This window comes from Setaria italica, chromosome II (assembly GCF_000263155.2).
Source record: "Setaria italica strain Yugu1 chromosome II, Setaria_italica_v2.0, whole genome shotgun sequence".
Classification (NCBI taxonomy): Eukaryota; Viridiplantae; Streptophyta; class Magnoliopsida; order Poales; family Poaceae; genus Setaria; species Setaria italica.
This window is the reverse complement of record NC_028451.1, coordinates 32014097-32036196: the sequence shown is the minus strand read 5'-3', so window position 1 is coordinate 32036196 and position 22100 is coordinate 32014097. Positions and strand designations below refer to the sequence as shown.

Here is a 22100-nt window from a genome sequence, read left to right as displayed (position 1 = left end):
ACTGGGATACTAGTACTACTACTTCATAAGTATACTAGAGAGTTTGGTTGGATTCTCCGTCTGTTGATTCGGCCCCTTCGGCTGAGTGGCCTCTGTCCCATGCGTTGGCCCATCTAGGATGAGCCGGGCCAGAGAAGGCGAAGCCCAGATCAAACGCGCAGAAGAGGCACCAATCCGGTCCAAAGGAATGCAGGCCGGATAAAGCGCGGAGTATTACTTACCACCGTGGGCTATGTCTCTTGGGTTTTGCCTCCAACGGCTTTCACCGCGGACGGAACAAGTACAGAACCGTTATTATACGAGAAAATTCCTTATTTGACGTTCGAAGATGATTGAATTCTTTTCTTAGCTCTGAATAAATTTTATGTCTCTTATACAACATCAATTACTAACTTTCATTCCTAATTTCACATTTTTGTCATTTCTGTCAGTTAATTTGGGCGAAACAACCACCAATTCAACTCTAAAATTCATGAACCTATTTTTAGTCATAGAACTAATGGAGATTGAAACAATATTTTTTAAATGCACATGTACCGTTACACTTTTGAAGTTAAAATTTGCCAAATTACGTTACTTTGAAACTTATCTAAATTTATATGGTGCTAAAATATTTTCCAAAATTATGGAGAAAAAATAACTAATATTCCTCACATGTAGTAATTTATAAAATTATCTCCCACTTAGTTATATAGAGAATTATGAGGTTCTTTTAAAATTTTCCAATTTTCCACTCTTCATAATTATCTATGTGATTTATGCTAGGGAATAATTAGTAAATCACTGCATCTGATGTGAGGAATATTAGTTATTTTTTTATAATTTTTAAAAATTATTTTAGTGTCATAAAAATTCAGACAATTTTCAAAATTAGCCAAATATGGTGAATTTTAATAAAACTGTAAAGGTGCATATGTGTATTTATGAAGAACATGTTCATCTTCATTTGTTTTATCGCTAGGAAAAGTTTCATGATTTTTTGAAGGTGATTTGGAGGTCATTTCACCTAACTTAACTGATAGAAGTGATGAAAGATAGAACTCACTGTCACATGAGATAGGGAAAGTTTTTCAGTCTTAAGGAAGGAATTGAATTATCTTCCAATATCAAATAAGGAATTCCCTCTTATTATATTAAAAACTCTTATGTTATAGATCAAAACGCAGATGATGTACTTTCGTGGTACATTATCTTTGTATATTAAGTGTACTCTTACGTTCTCGAAACACATTTTCAATGGCAGGAATAGTGACTTTCTTGCAGAAGATTTACCAAGTCAAGAACTTGGTAGTGAGTCCCTAGAAATTGATTTTGACTACATATAAAAATCAATTATGTAGTAGCGACTAGAGCGTAGTTTATAACTTGTTGTCCTACATTAGATTCAAATTTTAGAACAGATACTCTAGTTCTAAAATCTTTTTATTGTCTTTTTCTCACTCTTTTCATATCTTGTCGTTCATCCCTTACCTCTACGTACTCCCACCCTAACTAGCACTAAAGTGCCCTCTTACCAAAGGCAATTATTTTTGCTATGTGAGATGCCACAAGCAACTGTCAAGAGCAGATCTAGGGGGTGCAGGGGGCTCAAGCCCCCCTCCCGTCCTCATTTTTTAGGGGAAGGAACGAAGAAGGTGGAAGAGGAGGAAGAAAGAAAGGTGAGGAAGAAGAAGAGAAGAAAAAGAAGAGCGCCCTAGGTTTGGAGGCTGGATCGAACACTACCGGGCATTCTTCACCACCATATGCAGGTGACGCTTTTGCTATATTATCATGCCACGCGTCGCCTACCACCACTATATATTAGGGTAATTAGCCTTCCCGGCTATCCTTCCGAACCCGTCGGAGTAAGATAATCCCCACCCTAAACCTGGAAATCCCGTGCCCTAAAACACCTTTTTGTAATGAATGCATGGCTAACATGTTGCAAGATCTTTATTTAGATGGAGCAAACTTTCACCAGCTTGGGATGTACAGAAACACAACCATTAAACCCATAGACATATACGTAGAAAAGTTAAACCACCTGCTAATCATCCGTGTGGTATGGTACTGTAGCCTTCACTAAAGAAATTAATTTAGAAACACCTCATTCTCAGTCTTAGTAAACACAATCAGCGATGACCATTCAGGACCACCAGACCTGAGGCCGGCCATTCCTTCTTTGATTATTAACTGAGACACAGGTCAAGAGATACCAACCTTGCCAACAAGTTCTCACTACTACGAGGTTAATGGTGGCTAGCTAGGTTGGGTAGTTTCTACAATTAGCTGCCCTAGCCCTCCCTAGCCATGGGACCATTTCAGTGCTCCACACACATTCACACTGACACACACGACGACGTGCACGTACGCCTCGCAGGTCGCAGCTTGGAAGCCTGCAGGTGGTGGCAAGGTTTCCGGATACTGCATATTGGCGGTTTCCACTTCAGGTGAGGGAGGGAACCGCGTGGGGATCCCAACTCAATTCCATCCATATCCTGCTCGTGTTTGGCGCCTCGCCTCGCCGTTGCCGCCGATCGAGCTGAGTACTCCGTAGTAGTGAGTGGAGAAGTCTCCTGGCGAGTCCTCGCCGGCCGTGGGCGGACGTGGGCTCATGCATCTCGAGGCGAGGCGGCCAGCCGGCAGCCGGGGACAAGGGCGCCCCGATCGGATCGATCGTTATCTCTTCCCGTCGCCAAGCCCGGCACGCGCCACATGGGGAAACCGAGACGCCGCTCTTCGTCCCTCGCATCCGGGGAAAAAAGGGGACGCACGCAGTATACTAACGTTTCATACATTATCTCGCCTATAGTAGCTCGCTCGTCGTCGTTAATCACGAGCCACCAGTTTGCAATCCGCAGAACCGGAGCGCATCATTGCGCGTACTTGTGATATGAGACTTGTTTGCGTCGTTGTACTAGCTCCGTTCTGTTGGTGCTGTCCTTTTTGTGCGTGAGCTGGCGAACTGCCAGCTGGGCTACGTAGCATGCCCATCATATCAGGCCATCATCATCATCATCTACGGCTTCGTCAGTCATCAACCATCCAGATGGCACTGCGGCAAAAGCGCAAATCTACCAACAGTACGTGAAGCGTGCTGCCGATCCATCCTAGAAAGATACAGATCGATCGTGTAGCAGCTTCCTCTCTTCTTCTTCTTCCCAGCCTTCCCTAGAACCCTACAGCGACTAGTATTTCTACCGAACAGGATCCTTGTCTGCAATCCGCTGGACACTAGCGTGCGTATGGCATATATGGTGGTCGTCGTCCACAAGCTTCGTTCTCCCGACAAGCCCATCTGATCATTCGCCTTGCAGTCTTCAGAGGCGCCTATACCATACCAGGTCGGCACACGTAACGCCGGACGCAACAGTCGGAGCTCGGCCGGGTCCTGTTGCCATCGTCGTGGACTCCGCAGGCACGCGCACGCATCCACCCGTGCGCGGTCGCTTTCCCGCGGGGCCGGCGGCTGTTGGTCGCCAGTGCCGGCCTTGCACGCGCGCGCCTGGCACCCTGGCCTTTGTCACCGAGTTAGACGATGAGCAAGAGACGGTGACGACGAAAGACTGCTAGACTGCTAGTGCTAGGATGACTCGATGGTTGGACGATCGGAATTGGAATGGGATTGGACCGGAGGAGACGGATCAAGCCGGAGGGACTGTTGCCAGCCGCTGCGGTTTTCGGCCCCTACACTACTAAAAAAGCCGTGTGCAAACCACAGTCCGCGGCACTGCTGCAACTACAGGATCGGATCCAAAGTTGGCGAAAAAATCCCGCCGCGCGCGAGGAAAGGAAGAATCGTCAACGCCGCTAGTATTTATACGCAGTGGCATGATTCATCAGATCGCACACGCGCGGGCCGTTTTTTTATTTTTTTGCCACGGTACCGACTACCGAGAGATCCGTATCAGGCGATGCATCCCGGCTGCAAGGGGACGGAAAAGTCCAAGCAACATGTATGGCATTCCAGCGCAATTTTACTGTATTTTTGCTAATACTACATGTCATATAATCATCATTATCTTGGGAGTTAAACAATCTAGTGAAATGCATCATGTAAGGACATCCATAATATACTCCAAAAGCAGTTCTTAGAGACTAAAATACTCCAATAAAACTAGCAAAATTATTGTGAGAATAGTACCTTTCCCTAGGTACTATTATAGGTACTCGTAAATTAATGGACTGCCCATAAAAACTAAGATAACAATTTATCTCTCGTTTTCATATCATTTCTCTCTATCTCTCTCACCATCCTCCCTCCCTCTCCTCCTACCACTACCACCTTCTTTTGTATTTACCATTACAATGTTTGCAATAGTTGTAGCCTAGTCCTTCATGTCATTTCTCTCTATCTCTCTCACCATCCTCCCTCTCTCTCCTCCTGCCACTACCACCTTCTTTTGTATTTACCATTACAATGTTTGCAATAGTTATAGCCTAGTCCCACCCCTAAGGACTACTTGGTTCAAATACATGGGTGTTGGCCTAATGGATGGTCTTGTAGTAATAGTTTGAATGCTCAACTCCTAGCTAGTAGGGGTAGCGGCCGGCAGTATTTTGATCCATAGGGTTATTCAGTATGATATTGTCTTTAACAAATGTCCTAATGTTACTATATTACTGGTAAATTTTAGGGGTGCTCATTGGCTACGTTATTGGTGATTGCTGCAAAGAGATGACCAACACGAGGATGCTATAGCCATGCCAAGCTTTTAGAAGTGGTGGCAACCCAAATCTTCTCCAAAGACAACTGGTCGTGTAATTATAGGATTTGTGACTAGTTTTGTTTCATCGTACCTTGTTTTGTTATTGAAAAAAGGAGACGGAAAAGTCCGCCTGCATCCGGGTCTACAGAGGCTCCAGCCAGTGGGGCAGTAATTAAGGGCGCCCCAAACGTGATTAGCATCGGCGCGAGGGCTTACGGCCATTGGCGCTTATGCCCGAGCAAACCAAGAGAGAACCCCTTTGCTTAGTGCCGGGTTTAAGGAATTAACACGTGATTTGGTGGTGCCGAAGACACACGCGTCGGGGCCCGACCAGGCGCGATGGGATCCGTTGCGGCGCGGTCGTGACACTTGGTGCGCAACTTGGCCTCGATCGCGCGCCCGGGTACGGAGGGGGGGGCTTCGGGCTCCATAATCTCTTGCTTCTCAGCAGCGGCTCACTGACCAGGGTTTACTAGATAGATCCCAGATTCCCAGTGCAGACAAGTCAAACTGCCTGTAATGAGTACAGTTACAATGTTACATCGAGGGCGTTTCATCTCACCTGGAAAATATCAGGGCCGTTTGGTTTCTTATTTATTTTTATATTTATTTTTAGCACCCGTCACATCAAATATTTAGATACTAATTAGGAGTATTAAACGTAAACTATGTATAAAACCCATTACACAGATGGAGGCTAATTGACGAGACGAATCTATTAAGCCTAATTAGTCCATGATTTGACAATGTGCTGCTACAGTAAACATTTATTAATCATGGACTAATTAAGCTTAATAGATTCGTCTCGCCGTTTAGCCTAAATAGTCTATGTTTAATACTCCTAATTAGTATCTAAACATTCGATGTGATATGTGCTCGTAGGGTGTTGGAGAGCTGTGCTATCCCAGTGCCATTTTGCTTTTGCCGTTCACTCGTCTAGTCTCTCTCTGGCGCCATCTTCTAGTCTAGAATGACTAGTTTTCCTCCCGAAGAGGAAGTACTTGCCAGATGAAGTAGCACGCCGGCCATGCCAGCTGCTACGCTCCAAAGCCTCGGAACTTGAGCCCCCTCCAAATCGCTCCACCACACCAATACTGTAAGCTACTGCTGCTGCTGCTGCTTGTGTGTGCACCAATCCCGTGTCGCCGATTGCCGCCACTGCAAGCCTTGCACCTCTCGGCCTATATCTCTCTCGCTACCTCCCTCACTGAGCCGTCTCAGCTTGGGTCTTCCACTCCTGATACCTCTCCGGCTCTCCCCTTCAGTCTTCAGCTCACTGATCCCACTGGTCTCCAGTTCTTAAGGATATGAAGGTGAGAGGCCGCATATGGCATTACTGTAATCCTTCTGCTGATGCGTGCGAGAGACTCCTAAAGGCTCAACTGTTGATTGTTCGTTGTTGCTGATGGTTAATTTCCTCTTTGATTTTCCTGCAGATTTTCAGCTGGGTAGCGAACAAGATAGGCGGGAAGCAAGAACCGAGGCGATCTGCCGCCACTTCTACCGCGCCTTACCGTAAGTGTATTCTGTTTTTTATTTTTTTATTTTGTGTGTGTTCTAGTTTCTTTGCAAATTCTTTCAGAGCTGTGGTCGTTGTCGTTCACCGGGCAGTAGTATGCTCCAGTTCAGTTGTGAAAGTAGTATGCAAAGTCTGCTTGGAGCGTGAGTACAATCTTTGAATGCTGATCTGTGATCGGTGATGATCAGGTTAAAACATGGTGGTGTGGAGTAAGCATGGGCAAGCATGTTTCTAATCAGTGATAGGTTCATGAGAACAGCAGGGCTTTAAAATTAGTGGTCCATGCTTCAAACAACCAATTTATGCTAATATATGGACGTAGGACCATACGTTTTTATTTCTATACTAATTTAGCTAACTAATTTACTTCTAATGGGCAGGTGGCAATGTGTCGGAATGTCGCAACGATGAGTTCAGTGATTGGCCCCAATCATTGCTTGCAATTGGGACATTTGGGAACAAGCAGATTGAGGAAGAAGCACAAAGTTCGTCCGGGAATGTGCAGACCGTACAAGATTCAGTGAAGTTTACAGAGGAGGAAGTAGACAACATCCGGGAAGAATTCGAAGTACTGCTCGAAGGCAATGATCAAGCAGAGGTTCAGGGATCACATGCTGATGAACAGGTAGCTTCACAAAAACGTGTTGGCGAGCATGACAGCGCGAAGCACCAGGAGCAGTTGATGAACAAGGAGATCATCATCAGCAAAGCAAGAGAAATAGTAGGGAAGAAAGGGGGTGCAATCAAGCCAAGATCAATCGCTTCGCTCCTCAGATTATTCGTGTGCAAGGGAGGTTTTACGGCCCCAGTTCTGGAACCAAGGAACTCTTTCCCTCAAACAAGAATGGAGAAGGTACAGTCAAATTCTTCAGTAAATTTGTAGCTCAATAAGTCACTGCACCTTCTCTGCATCTCATTCCCATATGTGGTTACGGCTGCAGCTGCTCAAGGCAATACTGCAGAAGAAAATACACCCACAAAATTCCTCCACAGTGGCAACTAGGAGGCATTTGGACTGGAAGCTAGATGAGAAAGAAATCAACGAATGCCTCGAGGATGCGCTAAGTGACCTCGATGACGATGGCGCAAAGTGGGTCAAAACCGATTCAGACTGTAAGTAGTATAAACCTCTGGCAAAATTCCGTCTCCTTTTCTTGAACGTGCCATCTTTCTGGCAACTTCACGTTTCATTTCCATGCCAACTTTCTGGCTTTGAAATGACTCGGTTTATGTTTATTTTTCCTGCTTTTCAGTTATTGTGCTTGAAATGTAAAGGTGCGTGGATATGTTTGTTCTTTTAGGCCAGGTATGCACTTTCTCCTATGAATGAATCCCAGATCTGTCAGCTTTAGTTGATCATAATGTGCATTATTACGCTTCATCTGATGGGTTGTGCCAATAGTCTGATTGGTTCTATTGGACTATGTTCAGGTTCCGTAGGTTTTGGCGAGCTTGGTGGGTCTACGGTATTATTCATGATATATACAAGGAAATATGGGATATAGTAAGGACTGAAGCTATCATGTAATGCTCCTCCGTTTAACCATCTGTAATTTGGAGTACAAAACCATATTCCATTCTGATTCTCTCTTTGGCTACGAGATTTTAAAGAAGGCATCCGATTTTTCGAGTACCATTCCCTGTTTCTGAACATTACTGATTCCTGGTCCTAGAATTAAAAATGGTACTCTCTTCTATTTCTGCTGCATATGCTGCTTTTCTTCAAACTCTACGCTGGGTCGGTATCCATTTGCACGGTGTGCACTATTCGATCATGTTCGCGTCATAGGTCGTTCAGCTATTCCTGTTTGTATGCCTTCTCTGAAAGCTGGTGCCGACATCTTCAAGTTTTCCCAGAAGGATAAGAGCCCAGCCACGCTCGTGTGCTGCGTGATGGGGAAAGGACGGCGCACCAGCCCTGCAGATCTTCCGATCACCAGAGCATGTTCCTTGACGCTACTTTCGTTGGACTCGTGCGCGGACGCGGCTTCCGTCGGCGAGATTCCTCCGCTCCGCCCCGCCGTCCCGCAGGCCGCAGCCATGCCGAGCGGTCGACCGGCCAGAGCTTTATTTTCTGGCGGCGAACATGGAGCTGCAGCAAGTTGACGGTCTTCCGGGCAGGGCATTGCCACTTGCCAGACACCGTCTCACACGAACGGAACGACCGCGGTAACAAAGCCTGCATGAGCAGCTCGTAAGCTACAACCAAACAAGAAAACGAATACATCCCCGTGCGTTGGCAACAAGAAGACAAGTGCAAAAATTTCATCGCTGCTCGCCTGCGCGAGGCGTCAAAGGGCGAAACAAGGCGTCATGCAACAGAAGTTATAACCTACTAGAGAATGTTGCAACCTGCACAGGTTACGCCTCATCCTACCATCTTGTGCTCACAAAAGACTAGCTACTTCTAAATGGGAAGTTACTGTTTCATCTCCCGCTGTCTCACTTCTTAACCTCCTCGTACTCGGCCTCTGGGGGCTGGTCATTGCCGCCATGAGATCCTTCCGCCTGCGAACCACCTGAGCCGCCACCGGACATGTGCTGCCCAATCTTGGAGACAGCCTTGTTTGCGGCTTCAAGCTTGGCCTTTATCTGCTCAATGTCATCCGAGGCCATCTCCTTGCGGAGGTCAGCGATGGCCGCCTCGATCTCAGATGCGACCTCCACAGGGATCTTGTCCCTGTACTCTCCCAAGCTCTTTTCGATGCTGTAGATAGTCGTGTCCGCGTTGTTCCTGATGTCAATGAGCGCTTTACGCTCCTGATCCTTCTGGGCATGCAGCTCAGCTTCCTGGACCATCTTCTGGATCTCAGCCTCAGACAGCCCACCGGAGGATCGAATAGTGATGTTCGTCTCCTTTCCGGTGGCCTTGTCTTTTGCAGAGACGGTCACGATTCCATTGGCATCGATGTCAAATGTGACCTCAATCTGAGGCATGCCTCTTGGGGCGGGTGGAATGCCAACAAGATCAAATTCACCGAGAAGCTTGTTGTCTGCAGCCATTTCACGCTCACCTTGCAACACACGGATACCTACTTGGGTCTGATTGTCAGCAGCAGTCGAGAACACCTGCAAATCAACACCAGAGATCAGATAAAGTAACACCAGGGGAATCAGGGGGAAAATGATAGTGCTACATGAAAATGCAAGGAATAAAGCCTTCCACCAGAGACTATCAGAAACTCATCAGACAAGGACAATAGTATAGGCCAAACAGAATTGTATTGCAACTAGTGACTGTACCAAAAACACAGACGTGAATACATATCAAGATAAAAATATGTTGATAAAAGGCTCATCCAGTTAAATCAGGGATAATCAACAAGATTATTATGCATTCTCTGAAAGAACAGAGATATTACTCACCTGGCTTTTCTTCGTGGGGATAGTAGTGTTCCTATTGATCAATCTGGTGAAGATACCACCAAGCGTCTCGAGACCAAGTGACAGGGGAGTAACATCAAGGAGAAGAAGCTCCTTAACATCTCCACGGAGAATGCCACCCTGAATGGCAGCACCCATGGCCACAGCTTCATCTGGGTTGACACCTTTGCTTGGGCTCTTTCCAAAAATTTCAGAGACCACCTCCTGTACTTTTGGAACCCTAGTCATTCCACCAACAAGGAGCACCTCATCCACATCTTTAGTAGATATCCCAGCATCCTTCAAGCAGTTCTTGCATGGATCTCTAGTCCTCTCAATCAATTGGTGCACAAGAGCCTCAAACTTCGACCTTGTCAGTGTGATGTTCAAATGCTTTGCTCCTGATGAATCAGCTGTTATGAATGGTAGATTGATTTCAGTCTGAGTAGTTGATGACAGTTCAACCTTTGCCTTCTCAGCAGCTTCACGAAGCCTCTGCAAAGCTAACCTATCCTTCGACAGATCAATGCCCTCAGTTCGCTTGAAATCACTCCCCAAGAATTCCAAAAGTGTATTATCAAAATCTTCACCACCCAAGAAAGTATCACCATTTGTTGCTTTGACCTGAAAATACGTAGAAACAAATCAGAAAAGGGTTATTTCATAAAATGTACCCCTCACAGTAGATTAGTTGAAAATTATGAAGACATACCTCAAAAACTCCATTTGAGATCTCCAGAATAGAGATATCAAAAGTTCCTCCTCCAAGATCAAAGACTGCTATCAAACCCTCCTTGTTGTTCATTCCATAGGACAGAGCAGCTGCTGTCGGTTCATTGATGATTCTTTCAACCTCAAGGCCAGCAATTCGGCCTGCATCTTTTGTGGCCTGACGCTGAGCATCATTGAAGTATGCTGGAACAGTGATCACTGCCTTCGAGACAGATTTTCCAAGGTAAGCTTCTGCTGTCTCCTTCATCTTGGTCAACACAAATGCACCGACCTGACTTGGTGAGTATTGCTTGCCATCTGTTGTTTCAACCCAGGCATCACCATTTGGAGCCTTGACGATTTTGTAAGGCACCATCTTCATCTCTTTCTGTGTTTGTGGATCATCAAAGCGGCGTCCGATCATGCGCTTTGTTCCAAAGAAAGTATTCTGGGGGTTTGTTACTGCTTGGCGCTTGGCTGGAGTCCCAACAAGGCGTTCACCCTTCTGATTAAAAGCAACAACAGATGGTGTTGTCCTTGCCCCTTCGGCATTCTCGATAACTTTCGGGTTCTGCAGTCATTTGGTTGCCAATTCAGCAAAAGATAAATGAGAGGGACAAAAAAAGGACATGGAGAGTCCTTACAGGGACCTCACCTTTCCCTCCATAACAGAGACACAAGAGTTAGTAGTTCCCAAATCAATTCCAATAATGTCATTTCCAGCTGCTTTTGCACTGAAAGCAGTTACACATATAAATTAGAGTCACTGCAATAAGGAAGCTTAGCTCTGTAGGATTAAGAAAAGCAAGAGAGCACTGATACCTGAAAGGTCTTGCGAAACTACCCCATTTTGAGAACACATTGGCAGCAGATGTTGACTGTAAGCTGGCCCTCAGCTGAGGTAAGTTTGTTTGCAGACAGCAAGTAAGAGCAAGAAAACCAGAGAGGAAAACAAACAGTACAGTCTATGGTGCTATTCAGGAAATCCCTCGTGTGCAGCCTAGCTGCATTGCCTAAGTAAAGAAAACTACACTGATGGCATCCAGAAAACTGCCATTAAAAAAACAGATCACCCTATTGTACCAAATGATGATTTGTTCAGCATTAATCTAGCTACTCACAGACAGCAAAACAAAGCCACTACTGACCCAATGATGCTAGAAATCCTTTGGAGGCCTCTGCATATGGAAACAATCTAAACAGAACACTGCTTCCATGAGCAAAAAATAATTGTGCACGCATAAACAATTCGCAGAAACTCCTATCAATTAATCCCAAAACAGCACTATCTCTATCGTAGCAGCAAGCCCGAAAGTACCATAACTGAAATAATCTAAGAATTTACAGGCGCTAAGCCGTACATCCGTCCTTCTCGCATCAAATCCACCAGCACGATAGAGAGTGATCAAATCATATCCAATCTACAACCACCTCCTCACCATCTGGTGCGCATACCAAAACCACTAGTAGATCACCAAAACAAACACGAGACGACCACACCGACTATTACGAATCAAAGTACAGACACTCGGAGACTGAAAAAAAGGACAGGGGGAGGGGAGTTACGGATCCGAGAGTGGACGCGAGCTCCCGCTGGCGCGCGGCGCGGCGGAGCAACGACGCCGCCATGGATGACTGATCGTCCCGGAACGGAGGCGAGTAGGGTTTCGGCCGAGGGGTTTTTTCTCTTTCTTTTTTTTTCTTGAGATGACGGCTAAGGCCTAAGGGTTTTGTGAGAGAGAGGGCTTGGGGGAGAGGTTGATTGGAGGTTGGGGAAAAAGGCACCGCGTCGCCGCGACGGGCCGAAAATGTGTGAGAGAGCCAGGCCCTTTACTAGGCCGCCCCGTGCATCCAGAGACCAAACAAAAATGGGCGGGCAACGAGATCCGGCCCACGGTGCTGGATGTGCTGGCCCAGCGAGTCCGTCTTGCTCTGAGCACACTGTGCGGCTAATGCCGGAGACTTCCGGAAGCCATACAGGCCCTTTGGTGCTGCTCTCATCGGCTCCGGCTCCCTCTGATGTGACAATGTAGACGGGCACCGGTTTCTTCTCTCCTTTCCTTCCCGCTCACATATGTCCAAGCAGCCAGTGGAGTCATAAATTGTGGCTTCTCCAACTCCGACTCCTCTGACATAACACTGCGCGTGTCAGGGGAGCTGGAGCCGGCCAGCGCTCCACCAAATGCAAGCATAGGTTCCGGTGTTTGAGATTCATGCGGCTGACAGGAGCCGCACGATCTCCTTCTTCAACCTCCAGTCATTTGGACGCTGGCGTCGCTCGGTCTTGCCCCGACGAGAAGCATGGCTGGAGGAGCTGGAGCTAGGGAAGGGGTGGGGGTAGGTGAGAGCGGTCCGGCGGCGAGGTTGCCGCCGACCGCGGGTGGTGTTCAAGGTAGGGTGCTTAGGGTTAGGGTTTCTAGGGGGTGCTGGGCTTCCAATGGCCACCGACCTTGGAGGAGAAGGTGGTCGGTGGTGGAGGTGAGACGGCGCGGGGGCACCGTAGGCTGGGCGAGGCTGGTCATCCGGTGGGCAGTGGCCAGCGGTGGGGGTGAGGAGGAGCACCGCTGGATTAGGAAGGGCGGGGCGAAGGGGGCAGCAGTGGTTGGTGGGTGGCAGTGGAGGTGGCGGCGGGGAGGGGAAGCCCTGGGAAGAAGGTGGTCATCCAGTGGGAGGGCCTGGCGGCGAGGATGAGGAGGAGCACCTGTTGACAACAGTTAGCGTGCTAATTTGTGAACCGCAAGTGTACGGATCATCGTAGCTTTTCCTTCGGAGTATTCATCCGAGGTTTATTAATCCATGGATCGGCAGCGAATTGAATAGGGTTTCCATCTAATCTAACGGATTAATCCTAACATGAAGTATTGATTGCATATAAAGGTAGACTTGTTGTAAGGATTAATATTATAAATAAAGGTAGATCGCATACATGCATGCATGCATACATACATACATACATACATACATACATACATACATACATACATACATACATACATATATGATATAACACCACCAAGGGTAATAAGGGATTATCATCTTCTAGTTGTAGTTTTAGCCAATGAGTAAACACATCATGCATCTCATCTAAAGCAATCTTTAAACTACTACCTTCAGTCAACCTTCCGAAAACCCCCACCCTAAATGGAAGTAGATCTCGTCACGACCCCATATCGGCGAAGACAGCTTAAGGGCACAAACACATGTGAACATATCTAAGTATCATGAAATATCAACATACCAGATCTAATCTCCATGATTACATCAGGGCATGCTAAGTAGTCTAATCTAGAATTGGAATAAGCAAATTCATGATAGAGAGAAAGTATAAAAAGAGGCATTGAGTCGCTAACAGATCGATCCAAAAAAAGTCGCTAACAGATCGGATAACATGAAGAATATTGCTCACATAATAGATGCATTTAGAGCATCACCTTCGAGCACATACCATCAATGATCCACTACTAGCTCTTGAACTCCACCATGGCACAACCGCGCAGGGAGGCCATGGCAGCAAGGGTTTGGCCTAAGCCATCTCCTAGACAACTCCGAAGACTTGCAGCGGACGTTAGCTCTCTCTGGTGAATGCCCTAAGTTTCGTCGAGTTTTGGTCGATGGGTGCGCATGCCAGTGTAGAATGGAGATATTTATAGTCCAGAGGTGCCATGGGGCAAAGGGCACGTCGATCGGGGCTAGAAACAGGTCAGGCCAATCGGCTTGGACCTCATAGGCTGATCGTCCTATCGTATGTAGGCCTCCAATGCCCGAGCACTTCTACGAAAATTGTAGATCTTTTCAACGCATGCAATTTTTCCTGTAAATTCACCCCAATAGAAATTCAGATGAGGAAGATATGGCCTGTGCAAGTTCAGCTCCTCCTGCGGGTCTGCAGTTCACTGTTCGTGTTTGAGTCTTCTAATATCTAAAATCCAGGTCCAAATCCAACTTGTAGAAAACCCTTCATTTATATTATATTACTACCATGTTGCAAGGTAGTCCAAAATACAACAAATATAAGAATATGGGGTTATTTCAAGTGTCAAGTGACGGGTTCTTAAATAGTAAAAAAAAGATGACAATACCGAGCGTCAACAGTGCCACTGGATGGGTTGGAGAGGGCAACTGTAGGTTGGGGTCGGGCGGCACGGTAGACGCTCGCCAGGGCGGCGAAGGTAGGGTGTGGAGTCTTGCTAGGAAGTGGAAGTTGTGGCCTGTTGGGGAAGAAGAAGGAGGAGGAGGTGATCGTGGGTCTAATGAGCCTCCAAGTCAAGCTGCTTATCTTGCGATAGCTAGATAGGTACCCGCGGCTAATGCGGCCGCTGATCCAGCTGCTAGTGTTTCCTTGGTACGGAAGCGAGATCGCATGGCACAGGAGTGGCAAATTTTCTCGTGCACAATTGCCAGGCTCCCTTTGTTTAGGAACACCATGTGATCAGCGCTCGATCGCTGCTCTAATCACGAGACACGCCGGTAGGCGAGCGTCTTCTAAACTATAGAATAGTATTTCACAAGTTAACATCTACCCGGCTACTATGCTAGCTGATATAGCCGAGGGACCATGCTCAGTCAAAGTGAGAATGGAAAGTAGGGGGAAGGGGGGCGCAAAGGAAAAACATGGTGATTATAAAGATAAATAAAAAGAAGGGTTTGTTAAGATTTTGTTGGATCCACCAGCTAAACTTCAGCACCTTTAGTTGGTTCAACCAAGCTAAAGAGTAAAGACCAGAATGCCCTTCCTCGGGGAATCCCCAATCCTTCCCCTCCCACGCGCCCCGATCCCCGCACGACGCTGCCGCTGTGCGCCTGTGCCCACCGCCGCCAGTCCGCCCGTCGCGCGCCGCCGCTGTGCCCGTCGCCGGCGGTCCGCGCCGCTCCAGAGCCGGGATGCTGCGCCACTAGGGACACCACGTCGGGGGCCACCGATCCTATGCCGGGATGCTGTGCCGTCGGGGCCGCCGCAATCCGCGGGGATGGGATCTCGGGAGGAGGGCGACGATGGAAGCAAGAAGCGTCGGCCCGCCGTTGTCGCAGCTCGCGGGCACGCGGGCAGTGCCGCTTCCGTTTCCGGAGCCACCAGCAGTGGCGGCGGGTCCTTTTGCTCCTGGTGCTGCTCGGAGGCCGGTCAATCTTCCACCTGATGAGTAGGGGACGAGAGCTCTCGGGATGAGAAGAGTAGAGAGAAGCCGCTGGAGGGAGGCAAAGAAGCCGCATGCCGGGAAAGGGCGGCCGCCGCATCGTGCCGTCGCCGAGGACTGGAGCGGAGCGCTCGTGTGCGATTGGAGATGAGTAGAGCAGAGAAAATTGATGAGAGGTGGGAAAATAACTTCTCAACCATCACTTAGCTGAGGGAAACCCACCTAGCTAAAGTTTAGCTGTGAGGTACCTCTAGGAGGGTTCGTTAGGCAAACTTGCTTACTTGCTCTAACGATGAAACGCTTAGCTCGTCTCACATTTTCCTAGTTGACTGAAGGTCCTCGTCGATGCAAGTTTTGTAAGGCTTCACTCCGTAAATACTTTTCTTCTTAGCGCGATGACTCATAATCCTATTACTTAATCTAGAATGAGGTACCATTCAGAATGATTACCGTCTAACCTAGAATAAGGTAAATTATTTTGACCTAATTTTTGAAGGTACAAGTTGACCGTTATTTTCTCACAAAACGTAAGTGTGGAAGTCATAAAAGCTACATCTTCTTTGCGATGCATCCACGTGCCACACTATAATCGCAAGGTGCGTGGTCCGCTTGATTTTTAAATTCAATCCACATTAAAAAATCCACGGACCGTAAACAACTCTACTCGTAGAAGACAAATGGGACCTTATACTAATCCCTTAGATAATCAAATTGAGACCTTTACCTATCTTACCCTTTGCTGCACAAATTCTGTGCCTGAAAACAGTTCCCAACACCCTACACTCCAAGAGTCCACTCAAAACACCTGAAAACCAGTTTTAGGGAGAAAAAGAAAAATACTATGCTCCAACAGCTTCCCCATTGTTGTTGAAAAAATACAGCAACCCGCATCCGGCCTCCCGTCCCCCGCATATTTGCACGAGGTAGCGCTTCCCCACTCCTCCGACAGCGGGCAGGAAGATTCGCTAGCAGAGGGCCACTGCATAGCTTGGCCAGCGCGCACTCGTTCCATGAGGCGAGGCAATGACGACGCGCCAGAAGCAGAGCATGCCATGACCACACGGGAGGGGTTGGACGGCGCCGGCAGGGCTGTGTGTGTGGGTGGGGGTCGTGTGGTGCATAGTGCCGGTGCGGCGGAGCCGACAGAGCTGTATGGCGCGGCCAGAGGCAGGCGAGGAGTGAGCGATCGGGGTGGTGGCGGTAGCCGGTCAAGGAGTGAGCGGTCGGGGTGGTGGTGGTAGCCGGTCGGAGCATAGGCGAGCGGGAAGGAGGCTAAGGCGAGCTCGAGCTCTTTGTTGCGCCATCAATTTCTAGTGGGGAAAACTTTGGTTCCAGCCATCCTTGGCATCGATTCGTGAAGATAGGTGCTCAAATGAGTTCGGATTGAAGCAAGGAAGCTTTGCCTTTGAGGAATTGAGTTAGGACTCACCACAGCTGGTGGAGCTTCGAGCGGTGGAGGAGTTTGTGGCAGCCGGGGAAATCGGGATTTCCTGGCGATTCGGTCGTCGGAGTGCGTCAAGGAAAGGCTGGGGAGGTCGTGTGGGAGGTAAAGGAGCTGCGGTTGGCAGCTATTGAACAGCTATGGCCGGAGTTCGACGGATTTGGCCGGCGGTCGGAGCTCGTTTCGATGGAGATGAAGGGGAGCAGTGTAGGGAAGAAGAGGAAGGTGACGGGAGGAAAACGAGCGTGAGGAGGCAGGGAACGTGATTAACCAGAGGAGATCGGTCCAAAAGAGAGCCCATCATGCTCATGTGGTCCCATTTAAAATAATGAGGATACTAGTATTAGGAAACTGTTGTGGGATAATATAATTTTAGGGAAAGAAAATTTTAAGATAACTCTCAATACATAGTTTTAGAGAGAATTTTTGGAGAGACTTTTGGAGTTGTAGCCTTAGGGGGTGTTTGTTTCCTAGGGACTAAACTTTAGTCCCTATCACATCGGATGTTTGATACTAATTAGGAGTATTAATATAGGCTAATTGCAAAACTAATTGCACAGGTGGAGGCTAATTCGCGAGACAAATATATTAAGCCTAATTAATCCATAATTAAAATTAGACTTAATATATTCGTCTCGCGAATTAACCCAAGGCTTCTGCAATTAGTTTTATAATTAGCTTATAGTTCTTCTAATTAGCATCGAACATTCGACGTGACAAAAGCTAAACTGCAGTCAAGGATCAAACACCCTCTTAGCCACCTGTATTTGTTTTCAGTGCTGGTTTGCCAAATGCCATTGACCCTCCAACACCAAACAAGAATCAGCTGGTCTGGGCCGGCCGACCAAAGCACTACTGTCCTCTTCCCCGCATCTCCAGATTTCCTACCGACGGCCGCGGGGGCCACACGGCGACAGCTTCCTTGGCTTTTCTTCCGGTTTTGCCCCCACCGAGCTCAGCCGTGGAAACTGTGGAGGCGTTGCACTCCCACTCCGCTCCCACGCCAGATCCAGCCTCGCCAGCTCGACCCCCATGGCGGCCGCGCGCTTCCTCCTCGCCGTCGCGCTCGCGCTCCTCCTCCGCCCCGGGGAGGCGTCCGTGCACGAGTACCGCGGCCTCGGCTTCGCCAACAAGGGCAACGCCTTCATCCTCCACGCCGGCAGCGAGGGCCTCTACGCGGCCTCCTCCGCCAACGCCACCGCCGAGGACGACGAGGACGCTGCCGCGGCGGCCGACGCCTTCATCCGGTAATGTACTAGCTTGTGGCCGCTTTGGCTTGCTCTCTGGTGGCTAATTTGGTTTAGTGCGTGCGTCTGTGATACAATGGGGTCGGCTGCGGTAGAGCGGGGCGGGTGCGGGGCGGCCAAGCGGATCTTGGATCCTGCCGACCTGGGCGCTCTATCATCGGACACTTGGGGATGGGCAGGGGTTTAGCGGGAATGTAGTAATCTTGCGCCTTGGTATCATGGTGCACGAAGTGGTGTGTGTCGGTGGCAGCTGAAAGGGGAGTAACCGAATGTGTATTGCCCTATGATTGGTGACTAAGGTGTCACGGAAATTAACTTTGCTTAGTGTTAAGCAGTTGAGCTAAACAAAGTAAAGCATAAATTTGAGTTAGATATCTAACTTGATGATGGAAGAGCACATGCTAAAGCTAAAGCTCTTTGCAATGTAAGATTATTAGTTCTCCTGGTTAGGCACAATGTAGGGTGAAATTGGAGAGGGGCAACCTCGAGCAAGTCCGAGTTATGTACCTGTAAAAAAATGTATCAAATAATCTAAAGAGAAAGGAACTTTTACATTTTCTCGATGCTATTGCGGTTCTGCAGCCTGGGTCCTGCTGATTAATTTCAAGGTGCTAGGTACTTTTCATTAACTTGAGTTTTACTTAAAATTCTATTACTCAAAACCCTTCATTGCAAGGACCAGTAGAAGCATGTTGACCAGTGTTCAGAAACTTGCGCATGCATTTTTGCATTCATTATGTATTTTTCCTCTGTTACTTTGACTGAATGATTCAAGTTGCATTTACTCAATTTGATCTGAGCAAATACCTGGCTTCAGAGATTTGACTTTCAAGTTTCTACCACATGTCAGGTTTGACAAGATTACTTTTAGAAGACCAGAAGATGCTATTGATTCTGTAAAGGAGGCTACTTCAGCTAAGGTTCAGGTACTTGTTTTTGAGATAGAAGACCGTGAAATGATTGGTGGATCAGCTTATGGTGGTCAGAAAGCTATTTGTTGTACATCGGATCTTGCAAAGTTGGGAGCTTGCACAGAAGGTTCTGTAATCTACCGCCCATCCCAGGTAAATCCTGGTTGGCCAAAGCTGTTTGTTGCATCTTTTGATGGAAGTGATCTGATTGCAACACTGCCATCAAGGACCATTCCAATAACCAAAACTGGGATGTACAATATGTACTTTATACACTGTGACCCATCACTTGCTGACTTGGAGATCGAGGGGAAAACCATATGGAAAAATCCTACTGGGTACCTTCCAGGTCGGATGGCACCTCTGAAGAACTTCTTTGGACTCATGTCTTTTGCTTTTGTTGTACTTGGGATCTATTGGTTCTATCAGTATATGAAGTCCTGGAGAGAGGTTCTTCCACTCCAAAACTGCATTACTCTCGTGATTACACTGGGTATGTTGGAGATGGCATTATGGTATTTTGAGTATGCCGAATTCAATGAGACTGGAGTTCGGCCAAAGGGCATCACATTTTGGGCTGTCACATTTGGGACTGTTAAGAGAACAGCTGCTGAAATTATTGTTCTCATTGTCTCAATGGGATATGGAGTTGTCACGCCTACTTTGGGTGGCCTGACATCAAAAGTGGTCATGCTTGGAGGAACATTCTTTCTAGCAACAGAAACTCTTGAATTGGTAGAAAATCTTGGTGCTGTGAATGATCTATCTGGAAAAGCTCGGCTTTTCTTGGTTTATCCAGTGGCCATTTTAGATGCCGCTTTTGTTATTTGGATATTCATTTCTCTAGCTAAGACCATTGGTAAACTTCAGGTGAATAAACCTCTTCTTCGTAACCTTTATTAGTTCTCCTGCAGTATCAGTTCTAATGCACTATCCTTTGTGCTTGCATTATTTTCCTCCACTTAAGAGGCACTGGCTTATGTATACAACGCACTAATCATTTCTAATATTTTGGCTGTGGATGATAGGCAAGAAGGCTGATGGCCAAACTTGAGATTTATAGGAAATTCGCAATTGCATTGATTGTATCTGTTCTGGTGTCTGTTGGCTGGATTGGCTATGAGGTATGCTTATTCATGTCAAAACCACATTTCAAGTCTAGGATTGTCAAGCGAGCATTGTTGCATCTCAGATAATTAGATTAGTTCCTCTTCAGTCTTTGCAGCAGGAGTGTAACTTTGTACTGCACCTTTCTACTCTTAAGAATCTGTCCATTTTGCTACTACTTGGTTATCTGTTTCATAATTAATTGAGGTCATAGCAATTTCCTTTCTGCAGATTTACTTCAAATCAACAGATGTATTCAATGAACGATGGCAATACGCATGGATTATTCCTGCCTTCTGGCATGTCTTGTCTTTCTCACTTCTTTGTGTCATTTGCTACCTGTGGGCACCTTCGCAGAACTCAATGAGGTATGGTCCTAATCTTTTTGTAATTTTCAGCTGGATGATATTTTGGTTGGACCATCTCATTGGTATTTCCTGTTACAAATGGAAAATCTTACAGCTCTTTGTTTTTCCATCTCAGATTTGCTTATGATGGAAGCGAATTCTTTGACCGGAAGGACAATCTATCATTAATTAGGCCAGCGCCCAGTGCTTCCAAAAATGGATGGAGTTTATCTTCTACACCAGAAGACAAAGCAACAAAGAACGTGAATTCCGTAGCATCTTTCGATGAGGATGATGAGGAAAACAAAAGGGAGTAGGACTTACTACCAATTTGACCAGGGAAGGAATATGAGACGACATGTGATCCTTTCAAGTGGATTTAGGGCAATTTTGGTATTTAGCAGAGGATTGGCCTTGTTAATTCTAGTTAATGAAATACATCACTTGAGGCTATTTCTGTTCATTTCCGCTATAGTTTATTGCACGGCCAGTCATACTGTTTATCATCATAGTCTGAATGATGGTACATGATAGGAACAATTAGTCTGTGGCATTATGAAGGGTTTATGCTGTATGATATTTATATTATAGACACCATATCGCTTCTGAACTCGGCTTATGCCATGTATGTTAGAGAATAAACTGTTCTACTGGATCTTTGCTAGAAGTTCACTTTAACTGTCTACTGTTTCAGCATGCATTTTTGTTCGAACTTATCAAGTTGTATCAAAAGCAACAATTCAACTACTGCTTGCTGGAGTATTTGATTCAGACTTGGAACTTACACATACTAAAGATCTCTTTTGGGATGTTGTTCTTTAGAGTCGTCTTTATGATCCTCGGAGAGATTCTAAAATTACAACATGAGTTTTTTATACTATAGTTACCCAAAATTGGTACCTCCCTACTCCCATGTTATAAATGGTGCGGCATCGTGGTTTCTCTTCAAGTAGGCAAGGATAGTGAAATGAGCCTTCTTTTCAACTGAGAAAATGCAGCATAATTTACTTCAAGTCGCTTGATTAATCACCGATCTGTGCATCGATTCGACTATATTGGCTACTGGATCGATTAGTCAGTCACAAGCAGTTTGCCATGTCTAATCGAGCGACTAGCTACTGGAGCTGATGTTACTGTTACAGGGCTTGAACCTAGTAGTAGTGTATTCTGGCTTCTCGAGGTGTGAAGGTGATGTTACAGGGCAAGCCAGTTGGTATGCAGCATGCTTGCGGCAGGTCAATCCAGACGTAACGACGGTTCAAGCCTTTTGAGAATATCCTTTACCTTGTTTGGTCAACCACGATCGATTAGCAAAACCAATCGGCGTTGTTTCCTCGGGTTCTCCTGTCGCCGACATACACAACCCATTGGACCAACCGAGGGAACACGCGCGACTCTTCCATGCGCATAGTCATCGGAGTAATGATCCCTGGTCCATCGAGAAGAATGCCAGTGCTCCAACATGATGCCAACATCCACATGGCTCGGCCTACCTCGGCACCCAACACACCAACAGAAACCGGAACGCATCGCCCGGACGGCGGTCGTCTCTGGCTCTCTGCATGTGCGCGGCTGATTGGACGAACGGCCGCGCCCGTGGCCCGACCTGATGCTAGCCGAGCCGCCGCCCGACC

At 47.0% G+C, this 22100-nt stretch overlaps 3 protein-coding genes across 3 annotated transcripts; 2 read left to right on the top strand and 1 right to left on the bottom strand.

Moving 5' to 3' along the window:
* Window positions 1-5663: 5663 nt before the first annotated feature.
* Window positions 5664-7843, top strand: LOC101758998. Its single transcript, XM_004956873.3, has 6 exons — window positions 5664-6001; window positions 6125-6203; window positions 6588-7060; window positions 7149-7320; window positions 7461-7513; window positions 7639-7843. Exons 1-5 carry the CDS (start codon window positions 5996-5998, stop codon window positions 7478-7480), a joined length of 750 nt encoding a protein of 249 aa, XP_004956930.1. The 5' UTR covers window positions 5664-5995; the 3' UTR covers window positions 7481-7513; window positions 7639-7843.
* A 600-nt stretch (window positions 7844-8443) lies between these two features.
* Window positions 8444-12013, bottom strand: LOC101758589 (heat shock 70 kDa protein, mitochondrial). The gene is made up of 6 exons (XM_004956872.3): window positions 11848-12013; window positions 11104-11177; window positions 10937-11015; window positions 10283-10852; window positions 9574-10194; window positions 8444-9276 (listed from the first exon to the last, which is right to left on the bottom strand). The coding sequence occupies exons 1-6, from the start codon at window positions 11908-11910 to the stop codon at window positions 8650-8652; spliced, it is 2034 nt and encodes a 677-aa protein (XP_004956929.1). The 5' UTR covers window positions 11911-12013; the 3' UTR covers window positions 8444-8649.
* Window positions 12014-17769: 5756 nt separating this feature from the next.
* LOC101758182 (transmembrane protein 87B) lies at window positions 17770-21162 on the top strand. The gene is made up of 5 exons (XM_004956871.4): window positions 17770-18101; window positions 18952-19882; window positions 20041-20136; window positions 20351-20487; window positions 20603-21162. The coding sequence occupies exons 1-5, from the start codon at window positions 17887-17889 to the stop codon at window positions 20781-20783; spliced, it is 1560 nt and encodes a 519-aa protein (XP_004956928.1). The 5' UTR covers window positions 17770-17886; the 3' UTR covers window positions 20784-21162.
* Window positions 21163-22100: the final 938 nt, after the last annotated feature.